At 36.6% G+C, this 23524-nt stretch overlaps 1 protein-coding gene and 2 long non-coding RNA genes across 5 annotated transcripts; 2 read left to right on the top strand and 1 right to left on the bottom strand.

The window, feature by feature from the left end:
• The first annotated feature begins 12035 nt into the window (after window positions 1-12035).
• LOC128264278 (uncharacterized) lies at window positions 12036-14401 on the top strand. Of its 3 annotated transcripts, none has more exons than XR_008268700.1 (5): window positions 12036-12050; window positions 12314-12618; window positions 12728-13040; window positions 13106-13503; window positions 13700-14401. It is a non-coding gene; the product is annotated as an uncharacterized LOC128264278 (long non-coding RNA). The 3 variants fall into 3 exon arrangements; XR_008268701.1 differs by lacking the exon at window positions 13700-14401 and having other exon boundaries at window positions 12728-12925; window positions 12979-13040; window positions 13106-13644; XR_008268702.1 differs by lacking the exon at window positions 13700-14401 and having other exon boundaries at window positions 12739-13040; window positions 13106-13644.
• LOC128264279 (uncharacterized) lies at window positions 12637-13754 on the bottom strand. Its single transcript, XR_008268703.1, has 2 exons — window positions 13624-13754; window positions 12637-13565 (listed from the first exon to the last, which is right to left on the bottom strand). It is a non-coding gene; the product is annotated as an uncharacterized LOC128264279 (long non-coding RNA).
• Window positions 14402-17823: 3422 nt separating the features above from the next.
• LOC128264275 (60S ribosomal protein L21) lies at window positions 17824-18631 on the top strand. The gene is made up of 2 exons (XM_052999684.1): window positions 17824-17968; window positions 18049-18631. The coding sequence occupies exon 2, from the start codon at window positions 18067-18069 to the stop codon at window positions 18544-18546; it is 480 nt and encodes a 159-aa protein (XP_052855644.1). The 5' UTR covers window positions 17824-17968; window positions 18049-18066; the 3' UTR covers window positions 18547-18631.
• Window positions 18632-23524: the final 4893 nt, after the last annotated feature.

The following is a 23524-nucleotide window of genomic DNA, read 5'->3' on the forward strand; positions in this document are numbered from 1 at the left end:
CACTCATGTGCAGTTGAATTTAACTGCACAGAAACCCGTGCACGTAAGCAAAAGCGCTGCATAAACAAAGACAAATTCGAAAGACTTTGGGGGTCGTATTTCCTTTCAACATGCAACAATGTCTGCAGAGTGAGAGAATGTGCCGCCGCTGTATAAAATTATATTTAGTACACAGTGAGAAAATAAAATCACCGAAATGGCAGGCGAATAAGCGATGCGCCGTTACACAGAAAGAAAAATTATGGGGCATAATTTTAATTAATAAATTTATTATTTTGTTAAATAATTTCGCATTGAAAATTTCCTCCACCGTACATAATAAAAAAAAACTTAACTGTGGCTGTCAAATTCTAAATTATAAAATTCTAAATACCGAGATTTTCCCAAAATTCACTTCACACTCGTTTATTTATTTATTTGATTTTTTTTTTTTTTTTTTTACAATAATTAAATGAGCAGAATTAAATGCTTGTTTTTCTTGAGACAGTGGTCCGAATTATATAGATAACTTTGATTGAAGACATAAAAGTTTTGGCCGAAGGGCCCATTTACATGTTTTGTGAATTTTGTGTCTTTTTGCAGCTACGTTTTTCCCGCGCCGCCGTCACTTTTAATTTCCAAGCTTTAGTTTTATTCGGTCGGGTAATTTGTTACCACTAGTTGAGCGCCAATTAGTTTAATTGTTGATCCGAGCGTTTCCGAAGTTGAAACTACCTTCCAATGGAACGCATTAAGACTCGTTCTTAGATCGGTTCTAAAAGAAGGCTTGCTTTTTGTCCCGTCTCGAACAAAAAGGAAAGGGAGCTTTCAGGGATCTGGAATGCGTTTTTCGCATGCAAAGGAAGCGTAAAAGAACGCATCCTGGAAGCGTGTTTTTTCCGACTGGGTGGGAATGCATGATCACCCATACATACAAAGATTAATTCCAATTTCATTCACGTACAGATGATCGATACTGTACACGTGGCCTTGTTAGCTTCGAAAACAAAAGTCGCTACTCTAAATTCAATTTCGATTTCACGTAGGGAACTACGGCCGCAATTGCAGGAGTGCGTATGGCAAAATGTGAACACATCGTTCCAAAGGCCAAAGTTTGAAGCGTTTCTATACCAACAAGCCGAGGTATCATGGAGGGACCTGCCACTAAAATAGGATATCAGTACAGAAGTTGGCAAATGATGATGAGGAATGGATCATGTACGGAATTGTTGTTACCAAAATTAGATTTTAGTTTTTTAATTTATGTTTTCTTGCAACAGTAAATTAAGGGCCTAGATGGTTTGCTTCATTGCGTCTGTGTCTAGAGGCAGTTTTCTTTTTACATAGGTTTTGTATAGGCAGATAGAGATAAGGACAAAGTGCGTCAAAGTGCATCATTCTATAAAATTTTGATTTTTACCGATGTTTTTTCGATGTTTATTATATTCTATCGTGGGAAACTATCAACACTAACGACCGAAAACAACAACAAAAATAGGTAAAAAAAGACGGGAGGATTTTCCTTGACAAAACAAAACAAAGAACAGCTGTCCAGACGCAATGAAGCACGTCTGTCAAATGTAACAGCCTATTCTGCTTCATTGCGTCTAATCCGAAATCGATAGGAGACGTGCGTGAGTATAACTTGGCTATAAGTTGATAATGTATCGGGAAAGAAGTCATCGATTAATTGCCGACACTAGGAGGTTATTCGGAAAAGAAAAAACAAGAAGCAATTTTTTACCGCTTGCTTATATTCCTTAACTGTGAATTTTATAATAAATTGCTTAAAAATAAAATGAAAATTAATAAAAACACGGAAATTCTCCGGTAAGACGCATCATTGTATTATTTTCACTGAGACATTTTCTTTTCACTCTTTAAACCTAGTATTCAGATCAGAAAACCGTTTCGCTAGGGGAAAACTTTATTGTTTCAAAAGTGACCAAAGTTGCGTGAGTTCATCGGAACTGGAAGTGCTACGGTCTTAATGTCGTATTATTTATTTTCTATATGTATAAATTAGTTTAATTGTTGATCCGGTGGGTGATGAGTCGCCGTCGGTATCAGGAAGTTCCTTTTCTTCCTCTCAGGCGAACGGTATGTCCGCTGTTGATTGCTGGCCGGCTGGCCGAAGGTGTCCCAATGCTGAATTATGATGATTACGTTGGATCTATGGACTCAGACAGTGAATAAATTATACGCAGTTAACGACTGTTGGTCGGAGTTGAGTTTACGAGCGATGGCTTTTTATTATTTGAAAGTCAAATTAGAACTAAAACTTAAAGCTAACATAATTGAACTTCATAGCGGCCACTCCAATGGGCAGTGCTTGCCGGCTATGCACGAGCATCCGGCCAGACGCTGTGTCAGCAGTTTGGCCGGCGCGATGTTTACGTAAACTGTGGTCAACAACTTTGATTTTGCTGGCTGTAGCCATATGTATATGTTACTGTTAAATTATAACTAAAATCTCTATAAATGTTTGTAGCTATTTCTGGAACTCTTTTCACAAAAGGGAAAGAGACTTTATAGCCTGATTCCATTGGCGCATTAAATCGTATTTAGCCTAATACTTATTTATTTACAGAGGGAATCCCATAAGGCTAAATTTCGCATTTAAAATAAATGCGATAAATGCGATGCAAATTCTGCCCGCAGTTCCAAAATACAATACTGCTGGATCTCTGGCAGCAAATAACTCCCACATATACGGGGATCCTTGCCCTTTCTAGAAACTGTGGTGGTCTCCATTGCAAACCCGTCAAACAACACCATCAGCTTCTCTTCCTTGTCGTCCAAGTTGGCAAATGCCTCGGTCGCATAATGAATGTTCTGCTGAGCATTAAAGAGTTGAGTAAACTCACTTATATTCATTATTTTAAATTCGTTTCTTTTGGATTTGCCAAAATTGAAAAGTAAACAAACCCAGATTAGCTCTTCATGTCACTCACATGTCGGAGTAGCATTAGCTAAATGATATTGCGGCAATGGAATCAGGCACATTTAAAAAGTCCATTCCTATCGGTTTTTCTAAGTTTTTTTCGTTCACATTTTTATGTGAGAAATACTCTGTTTTGCCAACATCAACTACCATAGATTAAATTATTTATACTTTTCGCTTGGGCCTAACGAATGTTCACCCAGAGTTCATTTCATGCTAGCAACACAATGTTTTTTACGGCGAAAAAAGACCGTGACGAAAAATGTTCGGTAGTTATCTGTAAAATGGATTTGTCGGACTGAGTACTGGGCTTTAATCAAAGACAAAATTTTTAATTCTTATTTTATTGAGTGACAACCAATCAGGATTACGAAAAAAACGAAGCTGAACTGCTACTATAAAAATTTACGAAGATGTCTGAAAGAATGTGGATAAAAGCTATGTCACTATTTTAACTTTGCTTGATCATAGCAAGGCTTTTGAAACAATAAATCATAACATAATCTGTTCTAAGCTAAGTAACTTGTATAGTTTTTCAACCTCCGCAACCAGTCCCATTAGGTCATGTTTATCTGATCGAGTGCAAGCCGTAGTATCTGAATCAAGAATGTAAATTTTCTTAAAACCTACTCGTGGTGTGCCCCTTTTGTTTTCCGTCTACATAAATGACCTACCAAATAACTTGCCTGTGTGTGGTGTACATTGTACGCCAATGACGTGCAAATACATGTAAGTCGACCGCTAACAGAAATTAACAACTTATAGCATCTTGTAATGCTGAACTTGAAAAAATAAGAATCTGGGCTTGAGATAAATCGAACCAACTCCAAAAGAATGGTTACATATATACGAGATTTAGATACAAGACAGCTGCCATCAACTATGAAAGATGGTTCAGTTATAAGTTTTATTGACCAAGCCACCAGTTTAGGCATTATTTTCAACAAATCACTTTCTTGGCATCATCACATTAACATGGCCTCCGACAGAACATACGGCATTTTGAGGCAGTTAGCGTACACGAAAGCGTTTCTGGCAATTAATAAAAAAATTTCTAGTAGCCAGATATATTATTCTACCTTCCTTGCTGTACGGTATAGATGTCTTTGGTCATTGCCATTCCTCTGGCCAGATAAAGCTGTTGGTTGCCTTTAACGCAAGATATACAGTGGCGAACTAAAGTCTACATACGACCCCTTTTCTTGGAGTTTAGCCAGCTCTGTAGAGTTTCCAGTAAAATTAATGATGCAGTCTTGTTTTTAATTTAATTATAAAACAAAAACCAAAATATCGTCTTTAACAATAACTTTCGAAGCTATTAACCAAAAACTGAAAAAAGGCTCTGACAAAAGTGAACATACGATCTATGAAGTAATATTGATATTTTATCACCAATTTATAAATTATTAAATTCTAAATACCGAGATTTTCCCAAAATTCACTTCACACTCGTTTATTTATTTATTTGATTTTTTTTTTTTTTTTTTTACAATAATTAAATGAGCAGAATTAAATGCTTGTTTTTCTTGAGACAGTGGTCCGAATTATATAGATAACTTTGATTGAAGACATAAAAGTTTTGGCCGAAGCGCCCACTTACATGTTTGTGAATTTTGTGTCTTTTTGCAGCTACATTTTTCCCGCGCCGCCGTCACTTTTAATTTCCAAGCTTTAGTTTTATTCGGTCGGGTAATTTGTTACCACTAGTTGAGCGCCAATTAGTTTAATTGTTGATCCGAGCGTTTCCGAAGTTGAAACTACCTTCCAATGGAACGCATTAAGACTCGTTCTTAGATCGGTTCTAAAAGAAGGCTTGCTTTTTGTCCCGTCTCGAACAAAAAGGAAAGGGAGCTTTCAGGGATCTGGAATGCGTTTTTCGCATGCAAAGGAAGCGTAAAAGAACGCATCCTGGAAGCGTGTTTTTTCTGACTGGGTGGGAATGCATGATCACCCATACATACAAAGATTAATTCCAATTTCATTCGCGTACAGATGATCGATACTGTACACGTGGCCTTGTTAGCTTCGAAAACAAAAGTCGCTACTCTAAATTCAATTTCGATTTCACGTAGGGAACTACGGCCGCAATTGCAGGAGTGCGTATGGCAAAATATGAACACATCGTTCCAAAGGCCAAAGTTTGAAGCGTTTCTATACCAACAAGCCGAGGCATCATGGAGGGACCTGCCACTAAAATAGGATATCAGTACAGAAGTTGGCAAATGATGATGAGGAATGGATCATGTACGGAATTGTTGTTACCAAAATTAGATTTTAGTTTTTTAATTTATGTTTTCTTGCAACAGTAAATTAAGGGCCTAGATGGTTTGCTTCATTGCGTCTGTGTCTAGAGGCAGTTTTCTTTTTACATAGGTTTTGTATAGGCAGATAGAGATAAGGACAAAGTGCGTCAAAGTGCATCATTCTATAAAATTTTGATTTTTACCGATGTTTTTTCGATGTTTATTATATTCTATCGTGGGAAACTAATAACACTAACGACCGAAAACAACAACAAAAATAGGTAAAAAAGACGGGAGGATTTTCCTTGACAAAACAAAACAAAGAACAGCTGTCCAGACGCAATGAAGCAGGTCTGTCAAATGTAACAGCCTATTCTGCTTCATTGCGTCTAATCCGAAATCGATAGGAGACGTGCGTGAGTATAACTTGGCTATAAGTTGATAATGTATCGGGAAAGAAGTCATCGATTAATTGCCGACACTAGGAGGTTATTCGGAAAAGAAAAACAAGAAGCAATTTTTTTCCGCTTGCTTATATTCCTTAACTGTGAATTTTATAATAAATTGTTTAAAAATAAAATGAAAATTAATAAAAACACGGAAATTCTCCGGTAAGACGCATCATTGTATTATTTTCACTGAGACATTTTCTTTTCACTCTTTAAACCTAGTATTCAGATCAGAAAACCGTTTCGCTAGGGGAAAACTTTATTGTTTCAAAAGTGACCAAAGTTGCGTGAGTTCATCGGAACTGGAAGTGCTACGGTCTTAATGTCGTATTATTTATTTTCTATATGTATAATAGCCTGATTCCATTGCCGCATTTGTGGACTTTTTAAATGTGCCTGATTCCATTGGCGCATTAGCATTTAGCTAATGCTACTCCGACATGTGAGTGGCACGAGCAGCTGATCTGGGTTTGTTTACTTTTGCATTTTGGCAAATCCAAAAGAAATTAATTAAAATTAATGAACATGAGTGAGTTTACTAAACTCTGTAATGCTCAGCAGGACATCCCTAATGCGACCGAAGCATTTGCCAACTTGGACGACAAGGAAGAGAAGCTGATTGCGTTGTTATGACGGGTTTGCAATGGAGACCACCACAGTTTCCAAAAAGGGCTAGGATCCCCGTATATGTGGGAGTAATTTTATGCCAGAGATCCAGCAGTAATGCATTGTGGACGACAAGGAAGAGAAGCTGATTGCGTTGTTATGACGGGTTTGCAATGGAGACCACCACAGTTTCCAAAAAGGGCTAGGATCCCCGTATATGTGGGAGTAATTTTATGCCAGAGATCCAGCAGTAATGCATTGTGGTACTGCCAGCAGAATTTGCAGCGTGCGCTTTAGTTTTCTGTCATTTTTATACAAAATAAATTTTATATTCAAAAGACATCAAAAATTGCGCCAACCTTGCATATAGAAAACAGCTGTTGTAGTGGTGGCACGAACAAAATATCGTTCAACATCGGTATTTTCCGGTATTTTTTTTATAAATGTTCGGGGCGAATGGTTTTTAATCGCATTTAAAAATCGCATTTATTTTAAATGCGGCATTTAGCCTTATGGGATTCCCTGTGTAAATAAATGCGCATTAGGCTAAATGCGTTTTAATGCGCCAATGGAATCAGGCTATAAATTAGTTTAATTTTTGATCCGGTGGGTGATGAGTCGCCGTCGGTATCAGGAAGTTCCTTTTCTTCCTCTCAGGCGAACGGTATGTCCGCTGTTGATTGCTGGCCGGCTGGCCGAAGGTATCCCAATGCTGAATTATGATGATTACGTTGGAGGGGTGATTGCCCCTCTTACCTGCTGATCTATGGACTCAGACAGTGAATAAATTATACGCAGTTAACGACTGTTGGTCGGAGTTGAGTTTACGAGCGATGGCTCTTTATTATTTGAAAGTCAAATCAGAACTAAAACTTAAAGCTAACATAATTGAACTTCATAGCGGCCACTCCAATGGGCAGTGCTTGCCGGCTATGCACGAGCATCCGGCCAGACGCTGTGTCAGCAGTTTGGCCGGCGCGATGTTTACGTAAACTGTGGTCAACAACTTTGATTTTGCTGGCTGTAGCCATATGTATATGTTACTGTTAAATTATAACTAAAATCTCTATAAATGTTTGTAGCTATTTATGGAACTCTTTTCACAAAAGGGAAAGAGACTTTATAGCCTGATTCCATTGGCGCATTAAAACGTATTTAGCCTAATACTTATTTATTTACAGAGGGAATCCCATAAGGCTAAATTTCGCATTTAAAATAAATGCGATAAATGCGATGCAAATTCTGCCCGCAGTTCCAAAATACAATACTGCTAGACTCTGGCAGCAAATAACTCCCACATATACGGGGATCCTTGCCCTTTTTAGAAACTGTGGTGGTCTCCATTGCAAACCCGTCAAACAACACCATCAGCTTCTCTTCCTTGTCGTCCAAGTTGGCAAATGCCTCGGTCGCATAATAAATGTTCTGCTGAGCATTAAAGAGTTGAGTAAACTCACTTATATTCATTATTTTAAATTCGTTTCTTTTGGATTTGCCAAAATTGAAAAGTAAACAAACCCAGATTAGCTCTTCATGTCACTCACATGTCTGAGTAGCATTAGCTAAATGATATTGCGGCAATGGAATCAGGCACATTTAAAAAGTCCATTGCTATCGGTTTTTCTAAGTTTTTTTCGTTCACATTTTTTTGTGAGAAATACTCTGTTTTGCCAACATCAACTACCATAGATTAAATTATTTATACTTTTCGCTTGGGCCTAACGAATGTTCACCCAGAGTTCATTTCATGCTAGCAACACAATGTTTTTTACGGCGAAAAAAGACCGTGACGAAAAATGTTCGGTAGTTATCTGAAAAATGGATTTGTCGGACTGAGTACTGGGCTTTAATCAAAGACAAAATTTTTAATTTTTATTTTATTGAGTGACAACCAATCAGGATTACGAAAAAAACGAAGCTGAACTGCTACTATAAAAATTTACGAAGATGTCTGAAAGAATGTGGATAAAAGCTATGTCACTATTTTAACTTTGCTTGATCATAGCAAGGCTTTTGAAACAATAAATCATAACATAATCTGTTCTAAGCTAAGTAACTTGTATAGTTTTTCAACCTCCGCAACCAGTCCCATTAGGTCATGTTTATCTGATCGAGTGCAAGCCGTAGTATCTGAATCAAGAATGTAAATTTTCTTAAAACCTACTCGTGGTGTGCCCCTTTTGTTTTCCGTCTACATAAATGACCTACCAAATAACTTGCCTGTGTGTGGTGTACATTGTACGCCAATGACGTGCAAATACATGTAAGTCGACCGCTAACAGAAATTAACAACTTATAGCATCTTGTAATGCTGAACTTGAAAAAATAAGAATCTGGGCTTGAGATAAATCGAACCAACTCCAAAAGAATGGTTACATATATACGAGATTTAGATACAAGACAGCTGCCATCAACTATGAAAGATGGTTCAGTTATAAGTTTTATTGACCAAGCCACCAGTTTAGGCATTATTTTCAACAAATCACTTTCTTGGCATCATCACATTAACATGGCCTCCGACAGAACATACGGCATTTTGAGGCAGTTAGCGTACACGAAAGCGTTTCTGGCAATTAATATAAAATTTCTAGTAGCCAGATATATTATTCTACCTTCCTTGCTGTACGGTATAGATGTCTTTGGTCATTGCCATTCCTCTGGCCAGATAAAGCTGTTGGTTGCCTTTAACGCAAGATATACAGTGGCGAACTAAAGTCTACATACGACCCCTTTTCTTGGAGTTTAGCCAGCTCTGTAGAGTTTCCAGTAAAATTAATGATGCAGTCTTTTTTTTAATTTAATTATAAAACAAAAACCAAAATATCGTCTTTAACAATAACTTTCGAAGTTATTAACCAAAAACTGAAAAAAGGCTCTGACAAAAGTGAACATACGATCTATGAAGTAATATTGATATTTTATCACCAATTTCCGCACAGCCACAGGAATTTTCTTTCGATGAGACACTTTCGCGATTGTAGCGTGTTCCAAAAAATAAAATACAAATAAAGAAAAACCAAATACCGTGTAAAGCATAATTAAAAAAAGAACGGTACTTTACCGTTAGTTATAAGCTAAAAGTAATACCAGAAACAGCTGTCTTACAAAACGTATGTTCACATTTGTCAGTGCCTTTTTTCAGTTTTTGGTTAATAACTTCGAAAGTTATTGGTGAATAAAGGCGATATTTTAAATTTTGTCTTATAATTAAATTTAAAACAAGCTTGCATCATCAAATTTACTGGAAACTCTACAGAGCTGGCTAAACTCCAAAAAAAAGGGTCGTATGTAGACTTTAGTCCGCCACAGTATGTAAAATCGAAAAAACCTGGTCCAAATTTCAGCATTCTTACACACTTTTTTGATTTTGATTTTACTAATCTCATTAAATATAGCTCATTAGTTTTTCTACATAGCCACTAAAGAACCGGCCTATCTATTTAGACTTTTTAACTTTTCTGTATCCAACAGAACAAACAACATTAACTGGTCTATATGTAATTCGACCAGCTCCATAAGGCACTTCATAATACCTGCTAATCGACAAATGAATGATTTACCGCATGAAATAAAAGCTATAACTAACGCAACGCAATTTAGAATTATGTTACAAATGAACCTTAACAGAATCTAAGATTTGAGTAATCTAGCTAAATACAAACTCTAAATAATCAAACATTAGTATAAGGAATTCAAATAAAAATTCTTTTTAAATTCATTGTGACTTAATTTATAAGTGAATATACTAGTAGCACTAGGATAATAATAAAGATAAAGTTAAAGATAAAGTTATCCTTGGTATCACGGTGAAGAGCACATAAATAAATAGTATGCGGGCATTGAATTTAAGAAGCTGGATAGGACTTAAATATTTAAATAAATTTTTAAGTACAATATTCTTTATTTTTTGTCGAAGTTTCTTTTAGATGTGAGTATTTTAGCGAACATTTTTTAAATTTTATTCTGCCTAGGGTGACCGAAGTTTTGGGAATTCATAGGAACTGTGTATGCTACGGCCTTGTAGCCTGATTCGATTGCCGCATTACTGGACTTTTTAAATGTGGCTGATTCCATTGGCGCATTAGCATTTAGCTAATGCTACTCCGATATGTGAGTGGCACGATCTGGGTTTGTTTACTTACTAATTTAGGCAAATCCAAAAGAAATTTACTATATATAATGAATATAAGTGAGTTTACTCAACTCTTTAATGCTCAGCAGGACATCCATAATGCGACCGAAGCATTTGCTAAATTGAACGACAAAGAAGAGAAGCTGGTGTTGTTTGAAAAATTTGCAATGGAGACTAAAAAGGACAATGATTCCCGTATGTGTCTCCTGTCAGAGATCCAGCACTTATGCATTGTGGTACTGCAAGCAGAACCTGCCGTTGCGCTCTTGTTTTCAGTCATTTTTAAACATAATAGATTATATATTAGAAAGAAATAAAAAATTGCGCCAACCTTGCATATAAAAAAAAGCTGTTGTAGTGTTGGCACGAACAAAATATAGTTAAACATCGGTATTTCCGGTATTTTGTCTAAAAACGTTCGGGGCGAATTATTTTTTATCGCATTTATTTGAAATGCGGCATTTAGCCTTATAGGATTCCCTGTGTAAATAAATGCGTATAAGGCTAAATACGTTTTAATGCGCCAATGGAATTCGGCTATTACTCTCAGTAAGCTTAAATTGTTGACAAACTGAAACAATTCAAATTTAATCCGCCAGCTTGCAGCTTTATTTAATAAACATCAATACTGTATAAATAATATAGATTAATAGCCTGATTCCATTGGCGCATTAAAACGCATTTAGCTTAATGCGCATTTATTTACACAGGGAATCCCATAAGGCTAAATGCCGCATTTAAAATAAATGCGATTTTTAAATGCAATTAAAAACCATTCGAACCGAACATTTTTAGAATAAATTCCGGAAACTACCGATGTTGAACGATATTTTGTTCGTGCCACCACTATAACACCTGTTTTCTATATGCATAGTTGGCGCAATTTTTGATGTCTTTTGAATATAAAATCTATTTTGCATAAAAATGACTGAAACCTAGAGCGCACGCTGCAAATTCTGCTCGCAGTACCATAAGCCATTACTGCTGGATCTCTGGCATAAAATAATTCTCACATATACGGGGATCATAGCCCTTTTTGGAAACTGTGGTGGTCTTCATTGCAAACCCGTCATAACAACGCAATCAGCTTCTCTTCCTTGTCGTCCAAGTTGGCAAATGCCTCGGTCTCATTATAGATGTCCTGCTGAGCATTACAGAGTTTAGTAAACTCACTCATGTTCGTTAATTTTAATTAATTTCCTTTGGATTTGCCAAAATGCAAAAGTAAACAAACCCAGATCAGCTGCTCATGCCACTCACATATCGGAGCAGCATTAGCTAAATGCTAATGCCCCAATGGAATCAGGCACATTTAAAAAGTCCACTAATGCGGCAATGGAATCAGGCTATAATTATGAAATACTATCTCTATAAATATTTGACGGTGTAGCTTATGCGATAGTAAGCCGATTTTTTTTTCGGTACAACTCTAAAATCTTCCAGTTGGCAGTGAGTATTAAGCATTCACAACGAAAAATTGAAAAATGGAACGCGCCAAAGCAACCGGTATGCAACAGGTCGATGATACAAGAACGAGAACGATGATACAAGAACAGCAAGCTGATGTGGACATTGCGTGGAAACCGCAAAAATATCCATGTATACATGGAGATGGCCTAGACCATGATGGAGGATGGGCATGATGTGTCCTATAAGAATGTTAGGACGAAAATTGAAAACCTAACAAAAAAGTAAAGGTAATTATTATATGCGTGCAGGCAGGAAAAAATTAAATGGTGCCAAGCGGGGGGCTTCTTCTGTGTGGCAGCAACACGAGTCGCTGAACTCATTTTTGGGATTTTTCCGCATCCACAACATGGAGCAAAAAACGGTGATGAAAATGACAGATTAAATTAAATTAAATTAATTTAAAATAGATTAAACTAATTTTAAAGAATTATTTTAATTAAAAATATAATAAAAGAAAATGTTACGGAACTGCATTTTTCCCGGAGGGCAGCGCCGGCTAGCCACGGAGTCCCAGGGCGGAGTACCCCCTATGCCCCGCAGTCCGAACAATCGATTCCGACTCATCGGACGTCTCACGTCGATTTACCATCTCTACCACAAATCAAAACAAAACAAAGTTATATGTACATCAAGCAAACTAAGACAATTCGACGAAATTGGTGGCTTCGATGTCCTTGCCACGACGCACCCACCCAACCTTGGGTGCCCCAAGAAAGATGTGGGAGGCACACCCCATCTCCGGCAGACCGGAGTCTATTCCTGGTGGATTAGGATCGGCTCATCTCCCCGCCCAAGGTAATTCACACAACCATCTCGGTAGCTTGTTCACATTTAATTCTTGGCAAGATTAATAAGTAAATACATTCATTATTGATTCCTACTGATAATCTATTCTTTTCGTTAGAAACTCTTAAGGCCGATCTCAGACCGTCGCCCAGATGAGAAGCGGTCAAAGCGGAAACAACCGAAAGGGAAATTTTTAGACGCTTAAAGTTCCAAGTGTCAGGCAAAGTCGCCGCACGGCACTAAATTGGAGGCGTTTGCCAACCGGGTCGCCTAATCCTGAGGAGCTCCAAGGGAAAAAAAGGGACGTGCTGATAAGGTAAGTACGCTAAACAAATCCCACAAGTTATTAAATTTCGCGACCCAATTTAGATGTAGTTGGACGCGCGGCTAGGGTTCGGGCTTGAGCCTCTAAATTTAGATTAGATTTCACAGTAAGTACTTTACAATCTTGACTGCATGATATCACAAAACAATAACTAAAACTTATTTATTGCAGAGTTCAACGTCGGATGTGGTTGAAACTGCAGCAGAAAAAACGCTGACGGCGAAAACCAGCGCGAGTCCGCACGGAGCCAATTGGTCCGGAGGATAGCGTAGCGTGGCCGGAAGCAGGGCGTCGGTGGACTTGGAGATGACCACGTGGCCAGCGCGGGCATTCGTTCCCGGAACGGACTCACCGAAGGAATCTCCGTATCTGGCCGTCTTGGAGGCAGTCGCTGTAGCTGCTGGCCCTTGAGGCTGCTGCTGCTGCTACTGATCGCTGCTGCTGCGGCTGATGCTGCTGCGGCTAATTCTGCTGCGGCTGATGCTGCTGCTGCTGATGCTGCTGCGGCCAATGCTGTTGCGGCTAATGCTGCGGCGGCTGGTGGACGACGACCAGGTTAGGTCCGCCTGGTAAGTTTTCACTTCCCAAATCTTTTAAATTTCCGGGGCCCTTTAGTTAGGGTCCCCGGCGGCTTCAATATAAAAAAACACTGTAATTTACAAGTTCCGGACTAATAAATAACCACTCACTTTGAGTTATTCAAACACTAATCACGAACTTAAATTTTGGGTTTTTTTCCGACCGTTCTCCTACTACTTCTTGCAGCAACTAAAGCAAAACCCTGACCTACACCAAAGTCGCTCGCCATTTTCCCTCCCGCTCTCTCAAGATGGGTCAGCGAACGTATTCAAGGCCATTTAACCCAGTTAACGAGCGAACCGGGCTAAATTTAAATAGCTAGATCCTCTCCCGCTATCAATAGTCGGTGTCACCACCAAATCTTATCGATAGCGGGACCTGCTGACGTATCGGTTCGTTTCAGTATTTTCCAGACGGCTTCAACTGAAAATGCAACAAAAATTTGAAGATAAAATAAAACAAAAACGAACAAAAAACATCAATTGTTTCCATTAAGGCAATATTGGGCGACAGCTGATCTTATTTTCTCTGCCATTTGGCTGAAATCGGCAGGCATATTAGTCCGATCTGGTTGTTCCTTCAAGTCATTTGCAGTTAGTTGCCAGTAATGATGATGCTTATGTGTTCATTCAATATATTATGTAGGACAAAACCTTTTCCAATAAATCGGAACCTAGCCTTCAAATGGCCAAACGCATTTTCCACCACTCGCCTAGCTTTGGACAGACTGTAATTAAAATTTCGCTGTCGACGGATGCGGTTGTGAAAATGGGTAAGGCTTCATTAAACGGGTATGACATTACATTGTTCGCCTCATTCATTGACGAATTCTTTGAAGCTCAGAGACAGAGACAACTATAAGAATACTACTTAAGATTTTCTGGTTAAAAAATCATGGTCACACTGCATTTTTAAAGATAAATTCAAATTTTATTGTTTTGTTTATGATATTGTGTTTATCCCGCTAGTTTTAACGTTTAAAGGTTTTCGGTTGTTACCTTTTAATAATAAAAAATAATTTGTATACAGTTAAGCCTCGCTTTTTTATTTCGTTTTGTCGTCAACTCCAAAAATTATCAATATTGTACTTTTTAAATACCATTTTGCTCATTGATATATCGGCCACAGTGGTATTATATCGAATGTTATTTTTGTTGCTCGATTCCGTCTAGTATTTTACTATCGGGTATCGGGTTCTGTCAATTTGCTCCATTTATTGCTCATTGGAATCGTCATACGTTTGTCCTGCTAATGCTACTCCGACATGTGAGTGGCACGAACAGCTGATCTGGGTTTGTTTACTTATAAATTTTGGCAAATCCAAAGAAACGAGTTACAAATAATGAATATAAGTGAGTTTACTCAACTCTTTAATGCTTAGCAGGGCATCCATAATGAGACCAAGGCATTTGCCAACTTGGACGACAAGGAAGAGAAGCTGATTGCGTTGTTTGACGGTTTTGCGCATTTAGCCTAATGCGCATTTATTTACACAGGGAATCCCATAAGGCTAAATGCCGCATTTAAAACAAATGCGATTTTTAAATGCGATTAAAAACATTCGCCCCGAACATTTCTAGAAAAAATACCGGAAAATACCGATGTTGAACGATATTTTGTTGTGCCACCACTACAACAGCTGTTTTCTATATGCAAGGTTGACGCAATTTTTGATGTCTTTTGAATATAAAATCTATTTTGTATAAAAATGACTGAAAACTAGAGCGCACGCTGCAAATTCTGCTCGCTGTACCACAATGCATTACTGCTGGATCTTTGGCATAAAATAATTCCCACATATACGGGGATCCTGTGATGGTCTCCATTGCAAAACCCGTCATAACAACGTAATCAGTTTCTCTTCCTTGTCGTCCAAGTTGGCAAATGCCTCGGTCGCATTATAGATGTCCTGCTGAGCATTACAGAGTTTAGTAAACTCACTCATGTTCGTTAATTTTAATTAATTTCCTTTGGATTTGCCAAAATTCAAAAGTAAACAAACCCAGATCAGCTGTTCGTGCTAAATGCTAATGCGCCAATGGAATCAGGCACATTTAAAAAATCCACTATCGCGGCAATGGAATCAGGCTATTATACAAAAAATAACATCGATAGTGAGAGAAAACAATCGAATTTCTCGATAGCCCGAGAAAATCTGTTCTATCGATGTTTTCATCGAAACCCGTTTGCTGCCTATGAGATAGAGCAAGAGGCAAATAACCGTACACTTTTCAAACGTGCCTTTTTGCGTGTATATACTCAGATCGACGGAAAAAATACTAGAAATGTACAGCGTTGCCAGACGTCTGGGATGAACTCTCGATGAATGTTTGTCAAGCCCTGGCGAAAAGAATAAAAAATGTAATCTTGCAATCGAAATAGTTTATATTCAACATCTTCGATTTTGCTTTCTCAAATTAATTTGTTTGTCAACAAGCCCAGCTGCTTGACATTATGACAGAATCACACGTACTCGGGTGAATCTGAAAACTTCGGTCTCACTAGAAAGAATGAAGTTTTTTCGCTGGCGAAACTGTTCGTCGATCTGAGTACTAGCTTTACCAACAAAACTTTGTTTTTATTTATTTTAACATTTTGGGAGCCTATTATAAAACTTCATTTATAAACTCTGGCACATCGAGCCAATTTATCAAACGCCTTTTAAATATTAGTCAAATTAGGTATACAAAATTGTGTATCTTGTGTCTCTTCATAAAAATGCTTTAAAAGTTTTTGCAGAATACTTGTATAATACGCAAGTGCTGACACAGATAAGAGTTAATGCGAAAAAAGGAAACAAGCCGAGAGAGAAGATTAGCAACAACAGTGCTCTTAATAAAAAGTTATGTAAAATGTATTTTGAACAAGAAAAAACAATATGTATCCGTACTTACCTTACCAATATTCAAATATCATATATATTCTCAGAGTAAAATGACAGTATTTCCTTATCTGTCGACGTTATGCCCTCTTTCCACACTGTCCATCCGTTGGAAACGGTTGGAATTTTCAACAAATGTGAAACTTCGATTTTCACAGAGCTCATCCATCTTCCACCTTCCGATTTAAGCTGATCTAAATAGCTGTGGCTCGTCAAAACGTTAACAAAGTCCACAGGTCAACCATCTTTGCTTATGTTCTCATGAGCCACAGCTGTTTAGTGGTAATATGGCTATTTAAACTTTTAAATAATAGTTGACATCGAATCTGTATATTAGCTGTTCAATTCAATTCAATTCAATTCATCGGTTACATCGATGTTTGGCAGGGCATGTTTATGCATGTTTATGATGTTTATCAATCTTTAAATGAGCAGTGGACAAGTGCATTGTAGGTATGAAAATTAATTAATTTTTTTTGTAAATATTTTACTTTATTTAAATTCAATGTTCTCTCGACGGTGGTGGCTGATGTCGTGGTGGACATAAACAAATTTCGGATAATTAAGTTTTATTAATATGCCTTGTATTAATGTACCTATGCTTAAACTTTCAGGCATTTGGGTACACTTGTACCTTCATTTGGAATCGCAACTTTAGACTCACAATATTCTTGTAATATTAATTTCAGATGCAAATTTGGAGGAGCCGGGATCGAAATGGTAGAAGTTTTGATTGTTAAAATAAGCTGTTTGAAAAACACGTTGCAAATGCAACTTATTCAGGAGATCTATAACGACGGCCAGCAACACAACAAACCTTCTCGACCATATCGCCTTAGATAGGGAAAAGGCCAAAGCTCAACTTTCAACTAATACAAAATGCAATGGAGGTATATATTGGAAAATCGCCGTTGCGTTACAGCAATAGTTCTTATTGCAAAATGGTGCAAAAGCTTACATAGCTGTAGATGCTAAAACCTTCAGTTGTATAAAGGATAATGGGTTTCTTTAACTTCTTTGCAACGGCCGCACAAGACTTTGCTTTACTGTTGTTGACAAGCACCTATTTTTAGGCAAGAACATGCGTTAAGATATAAAACAAAAAAGTTATGTGAAAAAATGTATATTATTTTCCACCAATAATATCGAAAACTTCGATGTCTGCAAAAATCAATATTTCTTCACCTCTAGTGTTTCATGATTCATTGAATCTGCTGCGAAATTCCACCGTTAATGTTTGCGTTTAAACAACAACAAAAAAAGTCGGTAAATTATTCATTTCAGTCTCGCCGAATTCACTTAAACAATCTTTGTTTATGTTTCGATGGGCCACTTCTTTTCATATCAGCTGTTATAGGAATGGAGATGCTGGATGTGCTCTGTGTAAACTGGAGTTTCACATTCGCAAAAATACCAACTGTTTCCCACGGATAGACTGTGTGTGAAGAGGGTATTAATCGTTAGGTCCCGATATGAAAGCCTAGATAAATGTCACAAAGTGGCATCTCTATAGAGGTAGCCATCTTTCTTTCTTTCCCTAACTTAACGAGCGCGTGGACGTCAATACGTAAAAGGTTAGTGAAAAATTTTTCGTAATTGCAAACATAATTTTTAAAATATTGTTAGTTATGTTAAAATTTTCATACTGTTGCAGGGAATTAGATCAGATAAAATGACCAACTCGAAAGGTTACCGCCGCGGCACACGAGATATGTTCTCCCGCCCCTTCCGCAAGCATGGTGTCATCCCACTGTCCACATACATGCGCGTCTTTAAGATCGGTGACATCGTGGACATAAAGGGACACGGAGCCGTACAGAAAGGTTTGCCCTACAAGGCTTATCATGGCAAGACCGGTCGGATCTTCAATGTGACTCAGCATGCTGTTGGTGTAATTGTAAATAAACGTGTTCGCGGTAAGATCCTTGCCAAGCGTGTCAATGTGCGCATCGAGCACATCCACCACTCCAAGTGCCGTGAGGATTTCCTGCGTCGCGTGAAGGAGAACGAGCGGCTGCTGAAGGAGGCCAAGGAGAAGGGTCAATGGGTCAGCCTTAAGCGTCAGCCTGAGCAGCCGAAGAAGGCGCACTTCGTTAAGAAGCTGGAGGATCCCATCGCTCTGGCTCCAATTCCATACGAGTTCGTTGCCTAAGCAGCTTTTATTTGATTTGCTATAAAATTTGTAGAGTGATTGGTTCAAATATAAATGAATTGATTTTCTATATAATTATTGAAAACCACTATTTGCAAACTTTTGCATTTTGGGTATTCTGATTAAGCTGGTATAGATGTTTGTACCCTTGCAGAGGGTATTATTATTTTAGTCAGGAGTTTGCAACGCAGTGAAGGAGACGTTTTCGACACTATATAAAGTATATTTAATAATGATCAGCATCACTAGGAGAGTCGATCTGGCTATGTCCGTCTGTCCGTCCGTTTCTGCGCAAACTAGTCCCTCAGTTTTAAAGCTATTTGCATGAAACTTTTCCAAAAGTTGTGGGAAAAAATTGTAACTGCTGTTTTTAATTTTGTATAGTTCTTTGAGATACAGTGGTTTATCGTTTCTGTTTTAAGTTTGATTAAAATCGTACGATTATATCATATAGTAGCTTCCTTGGAAACAATCAAAATATTTACAAAAAATAAAGTTAAAAATAAACAGTTCTCTAATTTTCAATTTTTTGTTTTCGTTCTTTTGGACATAGTAATAGTTTTATAATTCAGTATTACTTTTTTTTTTTTTAGTATAAAACTAAAATCGTAACTCTAAATTATTAAACCATTACTATGTCCAATAGAACAAAAATCAAATCAGAGAACTATATATATAGCTGCCACAGAAACGATCAAATAATTTAGCTGAAAATTATTAAAGTTCAATGTTTAAACAGACAAGACTAATTTACTTTTGCAATAGTTGCAAGGGTATATAAACTAAGACTAGCCGAAGTTTGCTTTCTTTCCTGTTTATGCTGGTCTAGCCCCCTCGGCAAGCTTTCTTAGTTATACTTTTTAATCAAACATAAAAGCTGCAAAATCTTAGCTTTCAAAACGTTCAAAAATACACCAAAAAAAAATTTGTTGATATTCAGTTTTTTTTCCAGTTCATGGCAGTGATTTATTATGTTTATGTTCCCAAAAAATTTCTTCTATTTAACGCGGTTTCTTAAATTTTGTACATCAAGAGGACGCAGTGTGGCTGCGTTTCGGAATACAAATAAATAGGACTGATTTCCAGTAAAAATAGTGCTCAAACCTCAGTCAATAAATAAAAGTTTAATATTCATTAAAAGGACACGTTAAAAAAATAAAAAAAACCTTTGGCAAGCCTAATATGTTTATCTATATTATGGGTTATGAATTGCAGGTTTTTGTATATGTAAATTAGCGGTCGACTCACACACAACTGGCATAACTCCCTATTCGGAAATTATGACTTGCAACTAACAAATGGTTCCGTTTCAGTGCTTTCACTTTATTTTATCTTTACACAAGACGGGACAAGGACAGGAAAGCAAGCATTCTTTATTAAGTCATCTTTTATCGTTCTTAATCCGTTTCAGTGTAATGAAATTTTAACTTCGGAAACGCTCGGCTTTCCTTGTTATTTGAATTTTACGAAATAAGCTTTCTTCAACGAACTATTAGAACGAACATAGAACCGTGTCTGGAATTGTTCCAAAACAAGCATTGCGTTACACATCTTTAGATTCGTTCCAGAGCAACATGTATAGAATGTTTTCAAGAATTTAAAAAATATGTTTCCAACTTTTTTGAAAGCTAAAGCTAATTGAACTCAAATATCAAATGTATGAATGTACAAAGAGCTTAAGTAAAACTGAAAAGGCGGACACCTTTTGAGCAACAAAACAAAATCTTCAAAAAGAAAACGTAATTGTTGTTGAACTTGATGCAGCCTTTGTCGTTAAAGCTTCTATAGTGCGTGAAAGTTAAATGCATTACCTATTTGTGAGCGATCTGCTTTCCAATATATAGACTTGAATGCAATTTCGGAAAATGTACGTAATTTACATGCATTTTCCACATGCGACAATTTGGGCGTGTAATTCCCCTTTTGATATTGTTGCTGGTGTCAGCGACCTTGTGTTTTTGTACACATTAGTGAAAAACTTGAATTGATAGTTGGCTATAAATCTTTATAACACATATTTTTTAATAACTTTCATCACACGAGCACTCCCTAGTGAGTAATCCCCGGACTGAGATAGAAATAGCGCTAGTTTCGTCTGCACGTCACCGCGAAAACTTCGCTTAGGCTCAAATCCGAAGCTTTGCAATTTTTGGCGTTGCCATACACTTTTGGTTCTTGAGCTTGATGCAGCCTTTGTCGCTAAAGCTTCTATAGTGCGTGAAAGTTAAATGCATTTCCTATTTGTGAGCGATCTGCTTTCCAATATATAGACTTGAATGCAATTTCGGAAAATGTACGTAATTTACATGCATTTTCCACATGCGACAAATGTTGGGCGTGTAATTCCCCTTTTGATATTGTTGTTGGTGTCAGCGACCTTGTATTTTTGTATACATAAATCGAAGTGCAAAACTCAAGGTTATAGTTTGTTATAAATGTAATTTTGATAAATATATAAATGCCAATTTGAAAGTATTTAACGAATAAGGCTTTAATTTTGTCCCCACTAAACAGAGGTCACTTTTATGTCGAGATCACCCTAAACAGAAATAAAAAAAGTGAATAAAGAGCACTCAAATCAAGAAAACAAGTTTATAAAACTGAAATTTAAAACAAATTTAAATAAGAAAAAACTTAAATGACCATATGTTTTTAAATTTGTTGTTCTGAAATTAAACAAAAAGAAAATGCAAAACGCATTAAATAAATGCATAATGAATTAAAACTGATATCTTTTTGCAGTGTTTGCTAAAAAACGAAGTTCTTTTAGTTTTAGGAATTAACAGCCAATTAGTTTTAAATTTGCGCTTTTTTTTATTTGTTTTGAGCGTACACTGTATGTATGAAAACTTATAATTTTTATCTTATTCAAAACAGGTACACTTCAAATTTTGTTTTTATAAGTCCAACTTAATATTCAAGTTGCTTCAGTCACATTTTTTCTCACTTAAATTTCAACAGCAACGAAATTAAGAAGTTTACAAAATACATTGTAAACATACATACATACATACATACATAGTTGAAAATCAACATGCAAGTGGCGACCAAAGCAAAAGAAACAAAAAAGACCGCGCGCATCTTTGCATGTTACCTTTTGTTCTTGAAAATTGTTTTTCAAGAATACCGTTTGTTGGGTTACTGCTTGCAGTCACAGTGGAGGGTGTGTTTTAACTATCTGAGGTTTTTTTTTTGTAATTTCTATACCCTTGCAGAGGGTATTACAATTTCAGTCAGAAGTTTGCAACGCAGTGAAGGAGACATCTCCGACCCTATAAAGTATATATTTTCTTGATCAGCATCACTAGGAGAGTCGATCTAGCCATGTCCGTCTGTCCGTCCGTCTGTCCGTCCGTTTCTACGCAAACTAGTCTCTCAGTTTTAAAGCTATCTGCATAAAACTTTTCCAAAAGTTGTCTTTCTCTTGCAGGTAGTATATAAGTCGGAACGAGCCGGATCGGACGACTATAGCATATAGCTCCCATAGGAACAATCGGAAAAATAAATTTAAAAAAATTATAACTTTTCTATTTTTAAATTTTTTTTTTAGTTCTTCGACACATAGTAATGGTTAATTATTTCAGAATTACGATTTAAATTTCATCAAAATCGGACGACTATAGCATACAGCTCCCATAGGAACAATCATAAAAATAAATAAAAAAAAATTATATAATATATAAAATTATTATATTTTTAGTGCTTCGAGATATAGTATTGGTTAAATATTTCAGAATTACGGTTTAAATTTCATCAAAATCGGACGACTATAGCATTTAGCTCCCATAGGAACAATCGTATAGCTGGCATAGGAACTATCGAATAACTAAGCTGAAAATCATCATAGCTTCAATGTTTTTAAACATACACGCAAGAAAATCATAATTATAACGTTTTCAAGAGTATTTAGTTTTTGAAATAGCTGCATGGGTATATGAACTTCGGCACGCCGAAGTTTGCTTCCTTTCTTGTTATATTTGTTTTAAAAAAGTAATATATAATATATTTTGTATATTTCTTACTTTTAGTTAAAAGTACAAACTAGGGAAATATATTTTTGTATGTTTTTATACCATTGCAAAGGGTATTATAATTTCAATCAGAAGTTTGCAACGCAGTGAAGAAGACATTTCCGACCCTATAAAATACATATATTCTTGATCAGCATCATTAGGAGAGTCGATCTAGCCATGTCCGTCTGTCCGTACGTTTCTACGCAAACTACACTCTCAGTTTTAAAACTATTTGCATGAAACTTTCCCAAATGTTGGCTTTCTATTGCAGGTAGTATATAAGTCGGAACGAGCCGGATCGGACTATGGCATATAGCTCCCATAGGAACAATCTGAAAAATAATTTAAAAAAAATTAGAACTTTGCTGTTTTTAATTTTTTTTAGATCTCCGACATATAGTAATGGTCAAATATTTCAGATTTACGATTTAAGATTAAATTTAAATAAACGGAAACACAAAAAAAAAATAAATTTTAACTATTTTATTTTGTATTTTTTTTTAGCAATTCTTTTTGACTAATTAAAAATTTGACAGTTCAGAATTACGCTTTTCATTTTATTAAAATTGGAAAACGATATCATAAGCTGCCATAGGAACTATCAAATAATTGAGCTTCAAATCATCATAGCTTTAATTTTTTTTAAACAAATACGCAAGTCAATCATAATTTTAATGTTTTCAAGAATATTTAATTTTTGCAAAAGCTGCAAGGGTATATGAACTTCGTTTTGCCGAAATTTGCTTCCTTTCTTGTTTGTATATCTATACTTGATCGGCATCATAAGGGGAGTTGATCTAGTCAATTCCGTTTGTCCAACCGTCTTTCTATTGCAGGTAGTAAATAAATCGGAACGAGCCGGATCAGACGACAATAGCATAACAAATAAAAAAATAATTTTAAACAAGAAGGAAAGCAAACTTCGGCAAGCCGAAGTTCATATACCCTTGCAGCTATTGCATTAA

This window comes from Drosophila gunungcola, unplaced genomic scaffold (assembly GCF_025200985.1).
Source record: "Drosophila gunungcola strain Sukarami unplaced genomic scaffold, Dgunungcola_SK_2 000063F, whole genome shotgun sequence".
Lineage (NCBI taxonomy): Eukaryota > Metazoa > Arthropoda > Insecta > Diptera > Drosophilidae > Drosophila > Drosophila gunungcola.

Excerpts from the sequence above, each read along its gene's own strand:
- LOC128264275 (XM_052999684.1), top strand. The coding sequence starts at position 18,067 with ATGACCAACTCGAAAGGTTACCGCCGCGGCACACGAGATATGTTCTCC.